Source organism: Leptinotarsa decemlineata, unplaced genomic scaffold (genome assembly GCF_025532065.1).
Source record: "Leptinotarsa decemlineata unplaced genomic scaffold, Ldec_3_MD MMD2_tig00001973_RagTag_RagTag, whole genome shotgun sequence".
Classification (NCBI taxonomy): Eukaryota; Metazoa; Arthropoda; class Insecta; order Coleoptera; family Chrysomelidae; genus Leptinotarsa; species Leptinotarsa decemlineata.
In genome coordinates this window covers 2732453-2756462 of record NW_027412572.1, presented here as the reverse complement: position 1 = coordinate 2756462, position 24010 = coordinate 2732453, and the positions used below count along the sequence as shown (strand labels likewise).

Genomic DNA, 24010 nt, shown 5'->3' with positions numbered 1-24010 from the left:
CTTAACACCGGTTGCACAAGAATAACTATTTAGTATACAAACTGAACATTGAGCAGAAAGCTTTTTAATCTGTTGTTAGCAGAATGAATATGACCTATTGCACACATATGAAAAACATATTTTTCATTTTCGAATACAGTTTTTTTCATTTACATTACTGATTTTTCGTAATTATAGAATTCGTCAGCATGAATTATTGGAAAAAAACATAACATCGGTCCACAAAGACCCAATTTTGAATGAAATCACATAATAATATCAAACCACCTCAATCGTAATTATAACTGTTCATGGTTTCTAATGGAAAATTATTTATATCGGACCTCACAAACCGTACCGCTTGTTCATCAAATCTGAGAATAAATCACAATTTTCTTCATCTGATTATATAAATCAAAGTTCATTACTTTTGAAAGTAACATTTATTATTCTTATGCATTAGTTCATTTGAAATAATTTAATTTTATGCCAGTAAACCACGCGCTTTATTATAAAGCCATAAATAAATAAAAATCTATTAGGTGGTAGAAAAACTGGCCCCATTTCCATAATCATTAATAATAAATCAGATTTCCTGTAGGAACTATTTGAACAGAATACATTTTCCCCTGAAATGATTTACTGATTGATTCGGCCGTTACTTGATGAAGATCCATAGTAGTTTCAAAAACTACACCTCACGATTTGATCTCCACAAACTTTATTTGAAAAATATATCACAACATGTTTCGCTAGCACAGTAGCTTTTTCAAGTCAAACTTTATTTGAAAAATAAATCACAACATGTTTCGCTAGCACAGTAGCTTTCTCAAGTCACTTGAGAAAGCTACTGTGCTAGCGAAACATGTGATATATTTTTCAAATAAAGTTTGTGGAGATCAAATTGTGAAGTGTAGTTTTTGAAAAAAATTAAATGATTTATTTTATAAATATATATTATCCCTCCGTTTATCAACTAAACCAACCGCCACTGTTTTATGGTCCAACTTACTTCAAATGTAAACAAACTCTCCATAACCTCTTATTACCCGCCATCCCCCTTCGCCAACAAGTTGTACAGAAAAGGATACCGATTTCAAAATACATGTATTGTATTGGAATAGGCATGGTAACTCTATGTCTTATTATTACTCTGAGATTTTTACCGTGCCTTTCCTAATCTGTAACATAACCACAGATTAAATAATATAACCACAAATTTTGTTTATGGTTTTTACCATGTTCTTACAATAAAATGAAGTTGAACCAAAAAAGTAGTTCAAATGATTGAAAATTTCTGTAAAAAAATGGCATAATACAAGACTCATGAAAGTTGAATTATTTACATGATATTGGTATTTTTCTAATTACAATTATAAAATGAAAAATATCCCTCTACACAGATTTACTACATCTCTTGATGGCTTCAGAAAAATCCCTGAAACTATTAAAAACTTCCGCTGGCACTCTTCTGCCAAAGTGGTTCAGTCAGTCGATATTGATAAAATAAGAAACATTGGCATCTTAGCTCACATCGATGCAGGGAAGACTACAACCACGGAACGCATGTTGTATTACTCAGGATTAATTCAGCAAATGGGAGAAGTACATCACGGTAATACTGTAACGGATTATTTGGCACAAGAACGTGAACGTGGTATCACAATCACATCAGCCGCTATAACATTTTATTGGAAGAAGAATCAGTTTAATCTCATTGATACCCCTGGACATATCGATTTCACTATGGAAGTAGAAAAAACGTTGAATGTGTTGGATGGAGCTATAGTGGTGTTAGACGGGTCTGCAGGAGTCGAAGCACAAACGCTAACAGTCTGGAGACAGGCCGATAGAAATGAAATACCTAGAATTATATACGTTAATAAAATGGATAGAGTCGATTCAGATATATTGATGTGTTGTGACACTATTGATAAAAAGTTGGAGACAACAAGTTTATTACTTCAGTTGCCAGTTTTGGAAAATGGTAAACTGTCTGGGATAATTGACGTTTTAACAATGGAGTTATTGAATTATGGGTCTGCTAAAGACAAGCGTGTAAACAAAATTCCTCTGACTGAAAAGCAACATTGTAAGTATTGGAATGATGCTAGTCTGGCTCGCTCGCAACTTATTGAAAAACTTACCGACTTTGATGACGAGTTAGCTAATCAAGTCATTTCTTGTGAATCACTTGACTGTATATCGACCCCAGATTTGATCAAATCGTTGAAATCAGTAACAAGAAACCAGGTAGCTACTCCCGTGTTACTAGGCAGCTCCTACAAAAATATTGGGGTACAGTCACTAATGGACGCTGTTATATTATATCTCCCTTCACCACATAAAAGATATGAACAATTTTCAGCTTTCGAAGACAATTTGTGTGCCCGAGCATTTAAAGTGATACATGATAAACAAAGGGGACCTTTAGTTTTCTTCAGAATATACAACGGTTCTTTAAAAAAAGGTCAGAAGTTGTACAGCATAAAACAGGACAGTTCGGAACAAATGGGAAAATTATACATTGCCTATGCAGATGACTTCGAAGAGGTCGAGGAGGTAACTAATGGAAATATTGCAGTGGTAAGTGGCCTGAAAAAAATTGTATCAGGGGATTTGGTGACAAATTCCAGTTCTTCCAGTCAGAAGGCTAAAAATAATATTGTTAAAAAATATAAAGGGAGTGATGTTGAAACTTTACTAGGGTTGAATGTAACTATTCCCGAACCGGTGTTTTTTTGTTCTATCGAACCACCTAGTCTTTCTGTTCAAAGTGCTTTAGAGCAAGCTTTATTCGAGCTACAACGTGAGGATCCAAGTTTGAGAGTGAATCATGATCCTGAAACTGGACAGACTGTATTGGCGGGAATGGGAGAACTGCATTTGGACATTATTCGAGATAAAATTCTCAGAGATTATAAAATAGAGGTGAGTGAATAAGACTACAGAAGATTTAGATTTATTCATTTAAGTAGAACAATCCTGTTTTACAAAGAATAAAATAGTGAACATACCTATTTTACAATAAATATAACATCATAAATGTAATTATAAATATATATAATAAATTTGGGTATAAATATACAGTATAGAATAGAATACAGTATAGAATAATGGTGGAATATTTTTTTTAATTATAATACAAAATCAAATTATGTTTGAAATCTGCTACACTTCTTGACTCTTTAACATATTGTGGTAAACTATTGTACTGAATGAATCCTTTAAAAAATAAACTTTTTACATTATATGAGGTACTCTGCCTGTTTACATATAAATGATTCTGGTCTCTAGTATTGTATGTGTGGATTTGGTTTACAGTTATAATAAACTTACCCATGTATGCTGGAGTCAGTTCATGTATCATATCATATAGATCATGGTTATGTAGGTCAGTCTTCGCTTCACAGTAAATAACTGTAGATTTTCCAGCATCAGTGATACAGGAGTTGTCCTACTACATCGCAATACTATTCTCATTGCTCGATTTTGTAGCTTTTGTAATTGGGATATTTTATTCAGATCAAAGCAGTATAGTAATGTAGGGCAATATTCAAAATGAGGTTGAATGATAATCTTATACACAGTTATTCTGGAATTCAGACTCAAGTTTTGGGACACTCTAGAAAAGAAATAGAGTTTTTTCAAGATTTTTTTTGATATATTCAAAGTGGCTACTGAATAATAAATGATTATCCAATATAAATCCCAGATATTTAAATTCCTTTACAATTTCAATTATTTCATTGTTTATTTATATGTTAGTGTAACTATTATTTATTTGTTTATATTTATAGGGTGTAGTTATTATCATTGCCTTACTTTTACTTACATTTAACTTCAATTTATTCATTTTCAAATATTTGTCCATATTTTTCAGCACATCATTTATTTTGATCACTGCTCTATCGATGTTCCCATCGGTTACTGATATCAAAGTATCATCTGCGAATATATGAATGTAGTCACATTCAAAATATTTTTCCATATCATTAATATACATTAAAAACAATAATAGAGAGCTCAAAATACTACCCTGAGAAACTCCATGCTTTACTGTAATAGCTGATGACATTACATCACAAATTTTCGTTGTCTGTTTTCTTTTTGTAAGGTATCCTCTAATCCAATTGAATACTTTACCCTGTATTCCATGTTTATTTAGTTTTTTTAATAATATCTCTCTATTTACTGTTTCAAAAGCCCATTTTAGATCCAGTGATACTGCTATAGTGTACAGATGATTACTCATTTTTTCCTTCCAGTTAGTGACAGTGAGTTGAACAGCTGATTCACATGAGTGCTTTGATCTAAAGCCAGACTGATTAATGAATAGCAAATTATTTGAGTTAATATATTCTAATAAATGTTGAGAAACTACTGACTCTAATAGCTTTTCTTCAAATGGCAAAGAATTGATTGTTCTAAACTCACCACTTTTACTAGTATACTAGTATTTGCAACCTTTTCGATAGGTGTAACAGTGCTGGTTTTTAATTCCTCGGGAAATGTGCCATTTTCCAATGATACATTCACAAAGTGGCACCACACATACCCAAAAACATCAAAGCTATTTTTCCCAACTTTACTTTTCAGTTCATAAATTTGACTTCCTTTATTTTCTAGATTTTTCATAATTATACCCAACTCATATATAGATACTAATTTAAAATTACTGATTTTTTTTTCACTCCACTGTATATTTCAAGAAAACTAAATATCTTCAATACTAGACACCATATCATCAATGCTATTGACAAAGAACTCATTAAAATGCCCAGAAATATCTCTTACACAAAAAATCTGACAATTTTTTTTCGAATTGCACACCATTGCAGAAATCATTATTAATTTGTCCAGGGTTTCTTAATTTTTTTAAATTTTTCCACATTAAACGTGGATTATGCATATTTCCGTCAAATTGGTTATAATAATGATTTTATCCAAAATTGCGGTATGTATTTATAGAAATTATCTCTACTTTCAGTAATCATACGCAATATGACACACATTTTAATATGTTTGTAATTGTGTTTGAAACTTGAAGCTATTCATTTTGAATGCTTCATTTTTAGATTTATATATACACATATTTGATATTTTTACAATTTTCCTGTTGACGTATTTCTCAGAGAAAAATATTCTGCCACTCCTGTGAATGATTATAAAATACTCTGTTGAAATAAATGTATCTATCTATCTATCTATCTATCTAATAAAAACAATGTTTCTTTCTTTTATCAAATTAACAACAGCGTTATGTTTTTGTTTATAATTTTCCCAGTTGGTTGTATTAGAGATACTTCTGAAAATTTTATATGCACGATCTCTTTCTCTGCTAAATTTTGTTATATTATCGTCATACCAAGGTAGGTCGTTTACGCCATATGTTATTGTTTTCACAGGTGCGATCTTATTAGCAATTTTGCCTAAAATATCCTTAATATTGTTGTAAATGTCGTTAACATCTATACTATTCAGTAGGAATTGACTATAAATTAAATTTAAATTTATGGTATGCAAGTTTTCATCGGTTACCTTTCTAATCATTTTAGTGCCCCTCCCTGCTGTAGTAGGTCTCACATTTTGAAAACATTTAACAGTTATTATGGAGTATTCAGTGATTTTAGGCTCATCCAATATTTTAACTTCCAAATTATCCTGATATATCAATACATAGTCTATTAAACTTTTACTGGTGTTAGTTATTCTAGTATATGTTTCCACATTTTGATGTATACCATAAGCATTGAAAAGGTCTTTAATTTTTTGAACATAAAATTCATTAGACAAGAAGTCTAAATCAAAAGCACCAGCTAAGATCACTGGAGGATTCCTGCAGAATATTTCTTCACATATTATTTCTATTTGATCAAGAAAAGCTGCATGACTTCCACTGGGTGAATGATATAAATTTCCTATTATCCATTTCGTGCTGCCGCTGTATACAGATATTAATTTACACCAATATAATTTCCATTTTGCACATAGGTTTTACCGTTTGTAAATTTATTATCTTCTCTAATATAAATAATTACACCTCCTGTGTGTCTTGAGTTAGAGTTGCTTATGGGTGAATAGCCTGATATTTCAAGTTCATGGTTATTAATTTCGCTTGTGGTTCGGGCTTCACTAAGTAAAATAATGACAGGATAGTAACAAACAATGTCAGCTATCAATTGAGTTTTGGGAGCATCAAGTTTTGTGTAAAAATTTGATTGAGTTCTCAAAATCAATTGAAATATTGACAGTGGCATACAGTTGTTTTACCCTGAGTCAAAAAAATGTTTAGAAGTGATACAAACTTTTCATTATGATAATACCAGTATTGAATTGATATCTGTGCACTATATACAGGCTGATTCACGGTGGATGGCACATTAGACGTTTCTGGTGAACCAGACAACGGATCACTTTGAAAATTTAATGGAGGGCATATTCGGACATTCTTTAGCCAACTAAAATATTTTCGACAATGCGGTGTTGCCGCTTCTATTAGAAAGCAGTAGCAACTTTGATTTTTCAAATGGAACACTCTGTATATAATATTATTTTTGGAATCTCCAACAATTGCCCGACAACTTTTCTTGATATTTTCCTATACCTATCTGTTACCGTTTTCGAAATAAAAATTAATTTCAATTTTTTTCTTCGAAAATCATGACTTCTAAAAATGCCGATATCTTTTAGTTAAGAAGTACTATGATATCGAAATTTGGTTTGGAGTTAGGTGATACTTGGACACTTCCCACACGTCAGCCTAATCTCCGTTACTTCAATACAGGGTGGTAAAAAAATACAGTTTTTTCGTTTGCTTGAAAAAGTTGCTGAAATTTGATTATTTTAAATGGAACACCCTGTATATTATTGAAAATTCGGAAAGCTGCTGAAATTTGCTTTCTTTCTATGTATATCATACCTATACCTAACTAGTCAAGTTTCGGACTTATGAACATTTATTTGTGAAAATGTCCCTTCAGAATGTTATTTCCATTCGGTATTTGGTAAACAGGCCATGATTACTATTTGACAGTAGCGTTGTGACATTCTCCTAATAATATCGACATTTTCGTCACTTCAGAAGTTGCAAATACCTTCAAAACAATGGAACAAAACTATTCAAACGAAGTTCTTATGAATTTGTTTATTATTTTTGTGTGACAAAATTATCAGCAGAACATGTAGAAAGTTCAATGAAATGTATCCGAATCTACCGCCAATGAACCTCAAGAAATTTATACGAATTCAGAACAATTTCAATGCATTTGGATCAACTTTAAAAGCACCAAGAAACTTGCCTCGACCCGTAACTTTCGAAGACAACCAGATTAATGTCTTAGCATATTTTCACGCATTTCCCGAGTCATCGATAAGAAGTGCTGAAGAAGATTTGGGTATAAAATATTCATCGGTTCAAAGAATTTTGCGAAGACATAAAATGCATGATTATAAATTCACCAAAATTCAAGCAATGAAGCCTCAAGATCCCCAACAGAGAGTAGAATTTTGTAAAATGTTGTTGACATGCATTCAAGAAGATCCACTTTTTTTAAATAAAATTATTTGGACTGATGAATCGAAATTTTCGAGAGAAGGGATTTTCAATAGAAAAAATCGTCATTATTGGTCCAGTGAAAATCCTGACGTCACAAAAGAAGCCGGATTTCAAGAAAAACTTAGTTTTAATGTATTCTGCATGTTGATGGACAACAAATTGAGGTACGTGATATACGAGGAGTCATTAACATCCAGAAGCTATCTGAATATTTTGGAGAATACTGTAGACAGTTTCGTGGATAATCTGCCACTCGAAGATTATCGAAACTGTTGGTACCAACTAGACGGAACTCCTGCACATTGCACAAGAGAAGTGAGCGCAGAACTGGATAGACTATTTGACGATCGGTGGATGAGGCGCTTGGGACCATGGAATTGGCCAGCGAGAACACCCGATCTTAATCCATTAGATTTTTATTTGTGGGGAATGTTTAAAGAAAAAGTTTACAAAATACCCGTGCGTTCGAGAGATGAATTGTTAGAAAGGATTGCCCAAACATTTGAAGATTTGGATCCCAATGAAATCAGATCTGCCACCACGAAAGCAGTCAACACCCGCATTTTAAAGTGCTTGGAAGTGAACGGCCAGCGATTCGAACATATTTTGAAATATTCCACATGATTGTTTTACTTTTTTATAATTATTCATATCAATATTTCCAATTTCAAGTTTCTTGGTGCTTTTTTAAAGTTTATCCAAACATATTGAAATTGTTCTGAATTCGTATAAATTTCTTGAGGTTCATTGGCGGTAGATTCGGATACATTTCATTGAACTTTCTACATGTTCTGCTGATAATTTTGTCACACTGTCCAAAAATAATAAACAAATTCATAAGAACTTCGTTTGAATAGTTTTGTTCCATCGTTTTGAAGGTATTTGCAACTTCTGAAGTGACGAAAATGTCGATATTATTAGGAGAATGTCACAACGCTACTGTCAAATAGTAATCATGGCCTGCTTACCAAATACCGAATGGAAATACCATTCTGAAGGGACATTTTCACAAATAAATGTTCATAAGTCCGAAACTTGACTAGTTAGGTATAGGTATGATATACATAGAAAAAAAGCAAATTTCAGCAGCTTTCCGAATTTTCAATAATATACAGGGTGTTCCATTTAAAATAATCAAATTTCAGCAACTTTTTCAAGCAAACGAAAAAACTGTATTTTTTACCACCCTGTATTGAAGTAACGGAGATTAGGCTGACGTGTGGGAAGTGTCCAAGTATCACCTAACTCCAAACCAAATTTCGATATCATAGTACTTCTTAACTAAAAGATATCGGCATGTCATGATTTTCGGTAACAGATAGGTATAGGGAAATATCAAGAAAAGTTGTCGGGCAATTGTTGGAGATTCCAAAAATAATATTATATACAGAGCGTTCCATTTGAAAAATCAAAGTTGCTACTGCTTTCTAATAGAAGCGGCAACACCGCATTGTCGAAAATATTTCAGTTGGCTAGAGAATGTCCGAATATGCCCTCCATTAAATTTTCAAAGTGATCCGTTGTCTGGTTCACCAGAAACGTCTAATGTGCCATCCACCGAGAATCAGCCTGTAGATCATGGTGATATCATTGATGCAGCTAGGTGTTTGAAGATAAAAAAGTGGATTGGGCCTGTGAAAACTATCTTTAACCTGTCCTTGAGAAGCAAAACATTCCCTTACATCTGGAAAGAAGTAAAGGTTATTCCAGTCTTCAAAATAGATGACACAACCAATATTATCAATTACAGGCCAGTGGTAGTGTTATCAGCACCAGCCATACTTTTTGAGACTGTCATTGTCAAGCATCTCTATAGATTAGTTTCTCCTAAAATATCACAGTTCCAACATGGCTTCATGAAAAAAGATCCACTGTTAGTTATATTAGCAATGTTACCCAATTTATAGCTGAAAACTTGGATAGTCGAGATCAAGTGGACATTATATACACCCACTTTGCTAAAGCTTTCAATAAAGTCTCACATCCTATTCTTCTAAGAACCCTAGAATATGATTTTGGTTTTAAAATTTTTCAGTTCATACCTATCTAACGAAAACAAAGTGTAATCGTGAAAGGTAGTAGCAGTAGACTTTATTTTAGGAATCATAATATACAATATATAGTTATGCATATATGAATAATTTATACAGGGCTTTTCATGATGAGGGTTGATTAGCCGTTTCTGGCAAACTATTCAACGGATCAACCTGAAAATTCCATAGTATGCATAAGTCAACATGACCTACACGCCTAAAATATTTTAGACGAAGCGGCGTTGTCGCTTCTACTATAAAGTAGCAGCTTCTTTGATTTTTCAAATGGAACACCCCGTATATAATATCATATTATGATTCATTTTCACTTTTTCAACAAATTCATACACTATTTCCCTATACCTATCTATTACCGTTTAGAAGATATAAATTAATTTCGATATTTTTTTTACCAAACATGAACTTTTATAAATGCTGATAATCTTGAACTCTCTTGCACTAAAACGATCAAATTTGAAATGGAGTGGAGTGATACTATGAGGATCTTCACTTCGAGTCATATTTTCATTTGCCTCATACAGGGTCTTCAAAAAATGCAGATATTTTGATATTGGCAGATAATCTTCATATAATTTGTAAACGAGGCTGTATTTAAGTTTTTTATATCTTCTGGTAGTTTATTAAATAAAATAGAATCATAATAATTTTTCGAAAAACGGCAGTGATTTAGTCATGTGAATTCAATTTTAATCTGTTTGATTGTCTGGTGTTATGTGAATGAAAATCGTTAGAACTTTTAATCATAGCATTCCATAAAAATTCATCGGATTTATCTGAAAATAACACACAGTCTTCAGACACGGTTTAAACATGAATATTGAATGGAATACTTCATGGATATTGATATATTTTTTCAGGTAGATCTCGGTCCTTTGCAGATAGCATACAGAGAAGCCCCAGTGAAAGAGGTGACCGATACTTTGACTGTGGACACCAAAATTGGAAACAGTAAACAGTTCGTCAATATCAAGTTGAGCTTGGTCCCTTCATTTGGAAAAGAACATGGTGGAGACATACTCAAGCTTGACAGGAGTCCTGAATACGCCAGCAATATCTCAAATATATTCCCAAAGCATTTAGTTGCCATCAGACAAGGTAAATGAAAGTACTTGTTGGATTTGCCTGTTTGATCGTGGTAGTAATATTCTTTCTTGGAAATGGAAAACCCTAAAGAAAGAAACATTTTTAACGTTCATACAGTGCGGAAGTAAATAGTTCTTCCCCCTCTTAACTTCGAACGGGGAAAAATATTAGAGTCGGACAAAATTCTTGTATGAAGGAATAATTTTTAGTACTTTTTGAGATGAAAGACAATAGTATTGCACCATTCGTCGCCTAAAGGCGACTCACATAGTTTACAGGTAGCAATTATAGAGGCAATATAAGACTAGTCTTCATAATATAATAGTACATAAGATGAAAAGACAACAAACAGTATTTTTAGACACGTCCAACAAAAAAATGTACATAATATAGTCCGGTGTTAGAAATGTCTGTATATAACCAATTAATTCATTACTTTGATACCAATGAATTGTTTATAGGCAACCAATCAGGTTTTAGAGCTAGACACTCATGCGAAACGTCTCTACAATTTTTAATAACTGAATGGAAAAATACAGTTGATAGAAATCAGTACATTGTTGCGACATTTCTCGACCTTAAAAGGGCATTTGAAACAATTGATCGAAATATTCTACTTGAAAAATTAAAATATTATGGGATATCAGGGATTGTTTTCGATTGGATTCAAAGTTACTTATTCAACATAAGACAAAAAACTAAATTTGGAAAATAATTGTCAGATGAACTTATAATTGAGAGTGGCATACCCCAGGGTAGTGTGTTAGGTCCATTGCTTTTTATTATTTACCTAAATGATATTAATCACATATCTGGATCACACTGTATAAATCTTTTTGCCGATGATACATTGATTTATTGTATACATGAAAATTTGGATCAGGCAATTGTTGAAATGAATAGGTCTTTAAATAGCATTGAAACATATTTATTTATTAATAAACTGAAACTAAATGTCAGTAAAACAAAAAGTATGATTTTGACATCATCTTATAAGTATGATCAAATTGTTTGGGCAAATGCTGTTATAAAAATTAATAATGTTAGCATTGAAATTGTGACTGAAATAAAATATTTGGGTTTTATAATTGATAAAAATTTAAAACTAAATAGTCATGCTGATTTTATTTGTAAAAAAATATCTAAAAAACTTTTTTCTCTCTCTCTCGTATATGTAAAAAAGTGTCTATGTATGCTAGGTTGACTCTTTTTAAAAGCCTATATTTAAGCCTATATTTAAGCTGCATAAAGGATTGCTACCCAATTACTTTCAAAAATTCTTATTGAAAATAATGAAGTTCATGATTACAATACGAGAAGAAATAACAATTTTTACATTAATAAAACTAACACTAAATTTGGAATGAATAGTATATTTCATAAAGGCTTAAACGAATTTAATAAACTACCACAATTTGTAAAAGAATTTAATTCAATAAACCAATTTAAGTCATCATTAAAGAAGTATATTAGTGACAGCTCATTATGATATTTGTAATTTTTTATTTTTTAATGTGAACTAACCTAACAATCTATAGATATGTATGTATATTTGGTTTTCCTTGAAAGGTACTTTAAAATGTTATTATATTTACATAGTTAATGTCGTGAGATATTTATGAATTTGAAAATTGCGACAGAGCTAAATTTTGGTGAAGACCTTTATTTTACCATAAAAAATAAAAATTTTAAAGTCCCAAACTGTCCCATGAGCGCTTCAAAAGTTATTTGGGGTAAAAGGTCAAAATTTCAGGTTTTTTGAGTTTTTCTCGAAAGCCGTAAGTTTTATCAAAAAAATACCTCAGACCAAAGTTGTAGATCTCAAAATTCTCTACAAAAATAAAGTTTTCTGTAAGTATCACCGTTCCTGAGATATCGCAATTGTGAAATTCACGTTCTATGTAATATGCACACGTTTCCACACCACCTGTGAGGTAGTGTACTTGGCGCGTTTTTTTTAACGTGGTTTCTTCAGTAGGCCTATTCCACGAATCGTTATTACGTACTTTTTAATCACAATACTTATTTAACGGCATGAAGATTATTCGGATTGATGATGTTTATGGAGTGTAATTGTCAGTTTAATTTCTTTTGATACTTTAATCCGATTCATACTTTTATAAGTAATTTACAAAGAGTTATCGACGGTGTTTCGAATCATCTTCCAATATGAATGCAAATATCGATTATTCAAACGAAGTTCTTATGAAATTATTTATTATACACATGAACAAAGTGATCAAATCATTGTCAGAACGTGTAAAAAATTCAACCAAATGTATCCTGAATTAACACCAATGAACGAGAGGAAGTTTGTAAGGTTACAAAATAATTTCCTTAACTATGGCTCAAAGTTTCCAGGAAACAACTGTACCAAAAATCAGTCATTTATAGGTAAAAAGTAAGATTTTGTGGGCTAAAACATGTGAAAGTACAGACAATAACAGAATAGGATGATTCAAAATAACAAAATTGTAAACAAAATATCACATTTTCACAATAAATGCTGAAAATGTTGTCCATTACATTCTAAACACTTTAAAATGTTTTTTTGTACGCGACTTGTGGTTGCTTTTTCAATTTCCTGGGGATCCAGATCTTCAATACTCCGCACTATTCGCCGTCGCAATTCTTTGGTAGGCACTGGAGTACTGTATACCCATTTTTTTCAACACCCCATAAAAAAAGTCGAGTGGCGTGAGATCGGGTGATCTCGGTTGCCAATCCCACGGCCCTAAACGCCTAAACCAACGATCGTCGAAGAGTTCGTCAAGTTTCCTGGAAAATTCCTGGGTGGAATGAGCTGGCGCTCCGTCCAGTTGAAACCACGAATTCCTATATTCCTCTAAAGGCAAATTTTCAAGAAAATCGGTTACAGTCGTCCTTAATATTTGGAGATATCTCTCTGCATTCAGTGTGTCTTCATAAATAAAAAAGCTAATTTTATTGTTCTTCAGAATACAGAAAACATTCAGGTCAAATTTTTCTTGAAAACCCATTTCTTTTGTAACATGAGGATTATGATCAGCCCAAAAATGTTTATTCCTTCTATTGAAAATATCATCCCTCGTAAATTTTGATTCGTCGCTCCAAATTATTTTTGACAAAAATTCCCGATCTTCCTGTGTATGAACCAAAATTCGTTGTACTGAAGCATGTGATACACCTTAATCTTTTTCTGCACTGCGAATGGAAGCTTCTGGATATGCATAAAAATATGCCAAAACGTTAACAATATTTTCCAGATTTGAAGTAACAGGTTTTGGTAATGTTGAAGGCGCTTTTAACATGGAGCCATAGTTAAGGAAATTATTTTGTAATCTTACAAACTTCCTCTCGTTCATTAGTGTTAATTCAGGATACATTTGGTTGAATTTTCTACAAGTTCTGGCAATGATTTGATCACACTGTCCGTGTATAATAAATAATTTCATAAGAACTTCGTTTGAATAATCAATATTTGCATTCATTTTTGGCGATTTTTTGAAACACCGTCAATAACCATTTATCAATTACTTATAAAAGTCACCAAACTGTCATAAGCTTGATATTTCCACGGCTACCTAGAAATCAAATTCTTTATTGTACAACTGTTATTGAAAATCTCTTTGATAGAAACACTTCAATCAGAACACCTACCATTTAGAAAAGTTCACACATGCATTTCGTGCTATTGGTAATATTAAATCCCTGTGAAGTTACTGACGATGACGAAGTAGTATTCAGTCCAACTGTAGAAAGTCCTTCATGACTAACCAATAATCCTCCTTAAAATAACGTGAGTTGGCGTATGTAGTTGTAACATATGCCTTGTAATCCAAAGATCGTGTGTTCAAATCCCGCATGGACCCTATAATTTTTTTTATTATCAGCAGTAACGTTATACAAAAAAAATTGTATGATATATTTGTTAAAAGTGATTTTATTTTTCTCGTGAGTTTGCTCCACTTGCTGACGCTCGTTTTGCAATAATCCCCACTCACAAAATAAAATGCCACTTTCAACACTTGTAGGTAAAACGTGAATAACTATTTTTCCACAAAAACGGCTTTATTAAGAAAAATTGACGATTTAGGTATAGGTACATGTATATCATCTTGAAGCATTTTTCACCATCTTTCAATTTATCGAGTAATATACAAGATATGTTTAATACAATAATACCTCAACAGTTTGGATTCAGAAAAGGTGTTTCAACTTCTGATGCTATTCTTTTTTTAACCAAATTTATTGAAAATTGCTTTGAAAACAATCAACATTGTATAGGATTATTCACTGACTTATCCGCAGCATTTGATTGTGTTGATCACTCAACTTTATTAAGTAAACTCAATTATTATGGTGTTCGGAGAAACACGCTTGACCTATTCTCCTCTTACTTATGCAACAGAACTCAGACTGTTGAATGTAATAATTTAAGAAGTAATCCCCTTGAAATAATAGGGGGTGTGCCTCAAGGGTCAGTTTTGGGACCATTACTCTTCCTAATTTATATCAACGATATGACGTCTTCTATTACCTACCATAATACAGCAACAGTTCTCTTTGCTGACGATACTACAATCAGTGCTAGTATTGATAGACGGGAGGATCCCGAAATTGCCCTCGAGGCAATTATGAATCAAGCCAAAACATGGTTCTCTGCAAATGATCTCTTACTGAATGAAACAAAAACTTTAACTCTTAATTTTGATTCGAGAGCCTTAAACAACAGCTGTAATTATACTTCCACCAAATTTCTTGGTATTCTAATCGATAGTCACTTAAACTGGTCTGAACACATAAGTAATCTCTGTAACAAACTTGCTAAATGTGTATTTGCAATAAAAAAAATTCGAGAAGTAGTCAATCAAGATGCTGCTCTTACCACCTACATTTCTCTGTTTCATTCTCTTCTTCGCTATGGTATATTAGCCTGGGGAAACTCAGCTCAATCACATTTAATGAAAGTATTTATCTTGCAAAAATCTGCTGTACGAAAAATTGTCAAAGCAAATTGGGACTCGAGCTGTAAAGTAATATTCCCAGTTCTGAAGATCATGACTTTATATGCCGTCATTGTATATGAAAAATTACTATATGTCAGGAAACATATTAATGATAAAACCACAATTGAGGTTGCAAAAGACGCAAAAAGTGGACACTTACCTTTTCAATGCCCTACCCATCCATTTTCGCAACTTATCGCTTAAAATATTTAAGTACAAATTGAAAAACATACTGAATGAGCATTGTCTTTATAGTATTGACGATTTTACTAAAATAGCAACTGATAAATGTATTTTCTTGTAACTTGAAATTGTTATATTTAATTGTAGTTTGTATTATTGTGTGTAGTTTGTTTGAAAAAATGAACTTTTGACTACTTTTATGCACAATGGAAATAATAGTAATTTTATGGACTCGATTTCTTGGTGTTATTTGAATATTTCGAGTTTGTCCAAACTATCATCAAAATATCAACTTTTAATGAATTGAGAGTACTGATGTACTTAATTTCAATTAAGGCTATGTTTTGGACCATATTTAGCACAATTTATTTTTTATCTCGAAAACAGTAGAGATAGGTATAGGACATTATTAACAAAAAAGTATTAAATTATCAGAGCGATTCCAAAAATGTATTAATATACGGGCTGTTCCATTTAAAAAAATTAAGTTGCTAGGACTTTTTGATGGAAGTGGCAACGCCGCAATGCTGAAAATATTTTAGATCGATAGAACAGGTAAAGAAATGTGAGAGGTGAAATTTTCAGAAAAATCATGCTTTGCGTTTTCCACAAACGTCGAACTTACCATCGACCGTGAGTCACGCTGTATAGAACATACACAGATGTATACTACATAAATATGATAATAGATAATTGTTTCCTATACACACACACACATATAATATTGGATTACAAATAAAAATCATCATTACTGTAGCAGTTCTTTCACAGAAGAAGTTGCTTCAGTTTTGATTTAAAAATGTGTACATTTTCAGAATTTCTGATATTGTCGGGGAGTTTATTAAAAGGTTTGCAGCCTTGAAACTCAAAACTTCTTTGGAAAAGAGCAGTGCGATGTTGACTAGATACTAATAAGTGGGCATTCCGAGTAGAGTGATTATGATAGGCTCTGTTAGCAGCAGAAGAAAGGTTGGAGATTTGTCTCTCTTCTATAGATACTTTCACGGGAAGTGTTGAAGTGACTTGGCACATTTGATTCCACCAAGAGTGGTACATATCAGAAATACGCGACAGACTGTGGCTGTAGAGTAGAGTAGAGTAGAGTTTATTCTCTTGTGTGACAATTAAAAAAAGTGTATACAGTCGTCAAAAAAATAGTAAAAGGAAAATTTTGTACTTGCAGAAAAAAAATTTTTAATCTATTTAAAATGTAAAATAAAGTTATATATATATATACAAAAATAACCTATGTAAAATAGTAGGAGAACTTAGTTATAATACATTACTGTTACTTAGTCATGTTCCATTAAAGAAGTGTATGAACTCTTCACTTTTATAAAACACATTTTCTTTAAGAAAACTTTTGACCCTTTTAGCAAATTTAACTAGGACTAGTTCCTTCCACTCGTTTGGTATCATATTGTAATATTTAATAGACATAAATCTGAAAGAGTTGAGATTCTTGGATAAGCGAAAATACGGCACTATAACGGATTTATATCTGGTATTATATTTATTTTGAACAGTATAACTGGAAATGTTTTTCTTGGCAAAAAGTAAGCATTCATAAATGAATTGATTAGTCACAGTCAATATACCTAGTTTTTTGAATAGTGGACGACAACTTTCATCAAGTTTTGAATTTGTTATTACTCTTATTGCCCTTTTTTGCATTATGAGAATTTTATCAACATGTGCCGATCCACCCCATAAGAGAATTCCGTAGGACATGGTACTGTGAAAAAGACCGTGGTAGGCTGCGAGAACAACACTTTCATTTACAATATCTTTGATATTTCTTAAGAGATAGATGGAGGTAGCTAATTTATTTCTCAGATTGGTTATGTGAGCCTCCCATGTCAGCTTACAATCTAATGTTAGTCCCAGGCATTTTACCGGCAAATTGTCCTCCAGGGTTAAGTTGTAATTCAGAGTAAAAAGTAACGTTTTTGTTTTATCATTATTTAGACACAATCTTACATTCGTGAAATATTCCTGAGCACTTTTGAGGGTATATGATTCAATATTCTGATCATAGTTTCTCATTGAAACTAGTAATGTGGTATCATCAGCATATTCAACATGTTTTGACGATAAGAAATGAGTTGTCATTAACATAAATAATAAATAGTATGGGACCTAAGATTGAACCCTGGGGAACCCCCCATGTAATTTCCCTTTTGGATGTTACCTTTCCGTTTGAGGAGGTACACTGATATCTTCCTGTAAGGTAACTCTGAATGAATGAAAAAGCATTTCCTCTGACACCATAACTTTCCAATTTCATTAAAAGAATTTCATGTGACACACAATCAAAAGCTTTGGAAAGGTCCAAAAAAGATGCTAGTGTCACATTTCCTTTCTCAAATTCATCTGTGATGTGAATAATCATATCTACAAGTGCAGTTATAGTAGACTTTCCCTCACGAAATCCATGTTGTTCATCATTTTGAGTTTCAACTTAGTACACCTCGAACATCACTGTTTAAGAATTCTTTCATTTGGAGTACTGCGTTCATGTGGAATAAACTTCCTGGGAACGTTTTTTCAAATTAATTTAATCTCCAACGATTCAAATCCATTGTGAATCGCTACTTTCGCACAGGCACCGCTCTGAAAGCGTCTTAAGTATTTTCATGTAGTGCTTGTGTTGTGTCCTTGAAAAAAATAATTGTTAAATTGTCCAAGCTGCACTAAAGACATCATTAATTTTGTAGACTGCTTAGCTTACAAGTACCCGCTTCACTTCAAATTTATTTATTTATTTAAAAAAAATGTATTTATTGAATTAGGATTCCCTAATATACAGGTTAGCTAACTTAAAATATAATATAATCAACAAAATTTATATAAATAATACAACTTTATATACATACATAATTTAAACTGAACAAATAGGAATTTTTCAATTTCCATCATGAATATATTTCAACAGTTCCCTCTTGAAAATCTTTAATGATAGAGTAGATTTAATTGAATCAGGTACATCATTGAATTGGACAAAACCTTTAAACAATGAACTGTTCATACTATTTCTTGTATTTGTTCTATTTATATGAATGTGACTGTTGTGCCTAGTAGGATGATGATGAATGTCCTTATTGAAAGTTATTAATGATAGCAAGTATGGTGGGGTCATTTTATTTAATATTTTATAAATGAAAACCAAGGAACAATAGAATAATCTTTTGGATACTGAGAGCCATTGTAGAGCAGATAGCATGGTAGAAATTGGTGTATACCTATTACATTTTAAAAATTACTATCATTCCTCGATTTTGTATTTGTTGCACTTTGTTCAAATTAAAAGAGAATAAAAGATGCACAGTAGTCAAAATGGGGTTGGATTATCAATTTATATACCATAATTTTTGTATCCGTTGATAAGTTATTGGCGATTCTTGAGAAAAAATTTAATTTTTTTGCAATCTTTTTTTCAATATATTTAAAGTGATCGTCGAATGATAAGCAATTATCAAGTTGAAATTCCAAATACTTCACTGATGTTACTATTTCTATAAGTTCATCTTCAATTTTTATATTTATGTTGTTTGTATTTATTTGATTATATTTGAATTTAGTAGTAATTATCATGGCTTTTGTTTTTTAAGGTTAACTTTCATTTTATTGGTTTCCAGATATTTTTCTACTTTCTCTAGAACTATATTCGTTCTGCCAACAGTTGCTTCTAAGTTTACTCCAGTACAGGCCAATAAGATATCATCTGCAAATAAGTTGATGAACTCACAGTCTGTAAATAATTGTATATCATTCAGATACAGAATGAATAATAGGGAACCAAGCACACTACCTACAACTTTATCTGTTTCATTAGTAAATTTAGTTTAATGATAACTGTAGTGATGTTTCACAAGAATATTTTTTTCAAAAGCCAGATTGATTGATAAACATGAATTAAACAACGATAAAAATAAAATAAAAACAACAATAAAAATCAATTGGCACTCCGGAGCGACTTCATTGATTCCAGTGGCGCATTTGCTTTTTCAGCTGCAGGAAAACCCGGAAAAACCTATAGCACCACATCATCTGAAGATCTTGATCCAACAATGTCCTCTCTCTTATAAAACAAAATGTAGGGTGTCTCCACAGGCTCCAATAAATTCAATGCATCGCCAGAACACTTCGTGACACGACTATCGTCAAACTTAAACCAGTCCGTTTCTTCTTTGACCAAGGCGTAATAATGACCAAATTCAACGCCAGAACCACAGTGAACAATGACTGCATGAATATTATAATAGTGGTCTGCTAGATTGAAATGTTCATCTATTTCGAACCTTCCAAAGAGTTTCTTGCTTCCGTTAGAGGTTGAGTCTTGTTTGAACATCATCAGTGTTATTATTAGATTGACTGGTGCCTCAGCTATACTTGTTTCCTTATAACAGTCACTTAGTTTGGTGCATGTTTGACAATACAGTCGATCATCACCTGTTAAAAATTCAATTTTCAGATGATTTAACAATAAGCTTTGCACGGACTGGTTATTAGTCATATTAGGAAAAGCTAGATGAAGTTCCAGAAATTCACATAAGTACTTCAGTACTTCTTGAACATCTACCACAAAGTAAACAAGTGAGGATTTTTCCAGCAAAAGATTTACAAACACAAACATGATTTGATTTTTATGAAAAAACTAATAATTGATTATATACTGCTATTTCGAAAAATCTTCTCTATTGGCGGTAAGGTATTAATAGGTCTAAATTTACTTGCTTTTATAGTGTTTGTAACTTTAGGTATGGGTATAATGGTACTTATTCTTAATAATTTGGGCAATTGACCATTCTGAAGCGATGTATTGATCAAATTGAGGATTGCATAACCAGCTGTTTCAAATACTTGCTTTAACATTTTAGAATTCAAGATTTCATGGATACTACATTCAAGTTTTTTAATTGTAAAGTTTTTCGTTCTTGTAGAAGAGTATTATATATTTTTCCGTACAATGTTTCGGATTGTTTTTCAGTATTCACCAAATTCAGTTTAGCTGTTCTAATGATCTCCTTGTTTTTTGTATTGTGTTCGTGTATCATTGCCCCAGTAGTGTATTTAATATAGCTATATAATGTATATATATATATATATATATATATATATATATATATATATATATATATATATATATATATAAACGAGTATATATAAACATGGGACAGTGAGAACCTCTAGATCAATGAAAAAAGGTTTTGCATGATCACGGTAGTTTGCTCTAACCATTTCTCTAATTACTTTTTTCTGAGAGATAAAATCTGCTGCTGATACTGAACCCCAAAGTAATATTCGAAGGGGAAAAACGTAACATATGGTGTCAGAAGTGGGATAATTGACTGAAATGTTACGTTTTTACCTGTGGGTTGACCAATAATTGACTACGCTGAACAATCAAACTCAACTTTATTTCACTTTGAATACAATAAACACTTCAACTATTATTCGAATGTCTATCGCCTTATTAGATCGCTTCGCGTATCGCACTGTAGCTTCCACTTGACTGTCAATATGCTTGAGGCTAGCGTTTATATATCGTAATCGAATGCAGTAGAAATTTCGCCGAAGTTCCATGGGAATCGGTAGCATTATTCTTGCTGCTTCTAGAGCGGCACGGAACATCGTACATTCGCGCGCTCTTAGCTACGTCATGATTGCTTTATGGCTACCAGTGGCGGCCGGCGTTATTTTCTTTAGGGCATGATTTACAACAGTATTCAAAGTGAAATAAAGTTGAGTTTGATTATTCAGTGTAGTCAATTATTGGACAACCCACGGGTAAAAACGTAACAATAGATACTCAGGGTAACTACACAATTTTGAAATAATTTAATTGTGTTCAAGGAGCTGTAGTTGGAATGGCACATGGACCCAAAATAAATTGCCAAGTAGTGAATTCCCAGGTAGTTCTCCACTATATTGAGGTTGGCAGAGGTACGTCGGAGACTATGATAGCCGCCACAGTAACTCAGCTAGTGTCCTCGATGATCAAGAAAGCTGGTACAGACATCCTGGAACCCATCATGGACTTGGAAATTCTCACCCCTGACGAATATCTATCACCAGTTTTGGCTGATTTATCCAGAAGAAGGGCTACTATAAGAGATGTTGGAATGCGGAAGAACACTAAAGTTGTTTTAACAGAGGCTCCTCTTTCTGAGTTAATGGGTTACTCGACAGTTCTGAGGACTGTATCTTCTGGAACTGCTTCTTTCTCTATGGAATTCAACAGCTATAAAAAAATGTCAGCAGACTTGGAAATTATTGCAATTCAGAATGTGAGAGGATTTTAATGTTAAATAATACTTACCCCTGCCATGGAAAATATGCTTTTATATTATTAGTTGATCATCAAAGATATTGAGAAGGCTGTGCGAATTAAACGAATATCGTTAGTATATGATATTTTTATTTCATCTACTGACAGTCTTCATTCACAGTTTATGATGAACTTTACAGTCATAAAAATTTTAGAGCCGACCTAGACGGTGCAGCGCCGCACCGTACCGCATTACTCCGCACCGCACTGGCGGCCACACGAGCAGTTCGGCGTCGCAATGTTCTTGCGGCACTGCAACAGGGTTGGCTTGGCTTGCCCAGTTGATGAGGTAGTCCACGTCTATAGATTCCAAACTGGTACTCAATTTTTTTTTGTATAATAGAGGAAGATCAAACTGTTTGATCTTTTAATCTCGCCGAATCACGTAAAAAATTGGAGTGAACAACTTTTTATCAAAAATTGTTTCACTTCCTTTCACGCTCTTTCCCCAGGACCTGCTGCTGAAAAATCTTGAATGAAAAAAGGTATCTATCGATAGTGATAGCTAATTTGGCGGGTCCTTGAAGGTAAACTACCAAATATGGAGGGTAGAGGTAAGGAGAACCGTCTCTGTATGTGAAAAAGTGCCCATTGAAATGTGCCAAATAAGGGTGGCGCTACAGTAGCAACAGTGTAAATTTAAAAAAAATCCGCTGAAAGTTATTAGAATATGATAGAGAAATGCAAAATAAGAATAAAATGAAAATCGAAGTTTCAGAATCAAACGCTTGATCACTATAACATTCAGGAAGTAATACATAAATAAAATGCAAAGAACATTTAGGAAGTATTACATGCGCGAATTACAGTTGAGAAAGTAGAGAATAAAAAAGTCTTAAAAAGCCAAATAATAATAGTAAATTTCATAAATGTCAGTTTTAAAAAAGATGTAAAAATTCATGTTAATAATTAATGAAGAATATATTGCTTACAATTTATTACAATGTATTGTAACAGTAAACACTACAAAATTACAAAAAGTATTATTTGAAGCTGATAAGAAAATTCAATCGATGTATCCACGTTTTACCACAGCAATAATTTTAGATTATATTGACGGAATTAGTTTGGACTATGTAAACATGTGAGGTTTTGTATATTATACTGTCACTAACTACTCTAGTCATTAAATATATTGAATTTCCTAACTCAGCATGCTTCAATCATTTAACAACTGCCTAATTCATATCATACCCTGTGCCTATGCTAGCGCCATTCTAGAGGGTTTCTGAACCGTTATTTACTGCTGAAAGTTGGACCTTTTTCAAACTTACTTCCATATGAGACGGTTCTCCTTACCTCTACCCTCCATAGTCGAGGGGCGCAGCGGTCTTGATTCTTGATCCAAGAATTGCTGCCACCCTGAGATTATTGTTACATTTGAAAAAACACATTTTTTTTCGTTAGTCGTCTCCTCCTAGGGAAACCTTTGAACTTTTAATTCCACATAAGATTGATAAAATTTTCACGTATTGATGGACAATCACAACACAAAAAACAGCACCGTGATAACACATTGCATACGCATACCTTCTTTGTGGACGGACGTTATCGGCAATATCGACACTTCCGGCCACCACGGAACCCAGAGCACGCAACTCATCTGAATTATGACAGTCATCTGTGTGTCATTCGTAGCTCAATATGTTAAAGTGTAGAGGCGTTTTGTGGCGCTCATGTATTCAAAACGTATTCGTCTGTGATTCAAATACATTCATTCCGGCGTTGAAACAATGACGTCACATCAATTATGATCTGAAACGTATTCATGATGATTCAAAACTAGCGTGAGGTTTGTTTTGAAACGGACTATGACGTTTCGTTACGTCAGTTT

The 24010-nt window shown here is 32.7% G+C and overlaps 1 protein-coding gene and 1 long non-coding RNA gene across 3 annotated transcripts; one reads left to right on the top strand and one right to left on the bottom strand.

Moving 5' to 3' along the window:
* Positions 1–1025: 1025 nt before the first annotated feature.
* Positions 1026–22255, top strand: mRRF2 (mitochondrial ribosome recycling factor 2). Its single transcript, XM_074176676.1, has 3 exons — positions 1026–2910; positions 10449–10686; positions 21702–22255. The coding sequence occupies exons 1-3, from the start codon at positions 1360–1362 to the stop codon at positions 22148–22150; spliced, it is 2238 nt and encodes a 745-aa protein (XP_074032777.1). The 5' UTR covers positions 1026–1359; the 3' UTR covers positions 22151–22255.
* On the bottom strand, positions 21934–23855 carry LOC111515707 (uncharacterized). 2 transcript variants are annotated; one of them, XR_012465737.1, is made up of 2 exons: positions 23476–23855; positions 21934–22637 (listed from the first exon to the last, which is right to left on the bottom strand). It is a non-coding gene; the product is annotated as an uncharacterized lncRNA (long non-coding RNA). The 2 variants fall into 2 exon arrangements; XR_002723579.2 differs by having other exon boundaries at positions 21934–22634.
* Between the last annotated feature and the right edge of the window lie 155 nt (positions 23856–24010).

What these genes read in the sequence shown, in the direction of transcription:
- mRRF2 (XM_074176676.1), top strand. Translation starts at nt 1,360, where the DNA reads ATGAAAAATATCCCTCTACACAGATTTACTACATCTCTTGATGGCTTC. An exon ending in TCAGAGATTATAAAATAGAG is followed by an intron (nt 2,911 to 10,448) that starts GTGAGTGAATAA and finishes ATATTTTTTCAG; the next exon opens with GTAGATCTCGGTCCTTTGCA. An exon ending in TTTAGTTGCCATCAGACAAG is followed by an intron (nt 10,687 to 21,701) that starts GTAAATGAAAGT and finishes ATTGTGTTCAAG; the next exon opens with GAGCTGTAGTTGGAATGGCA.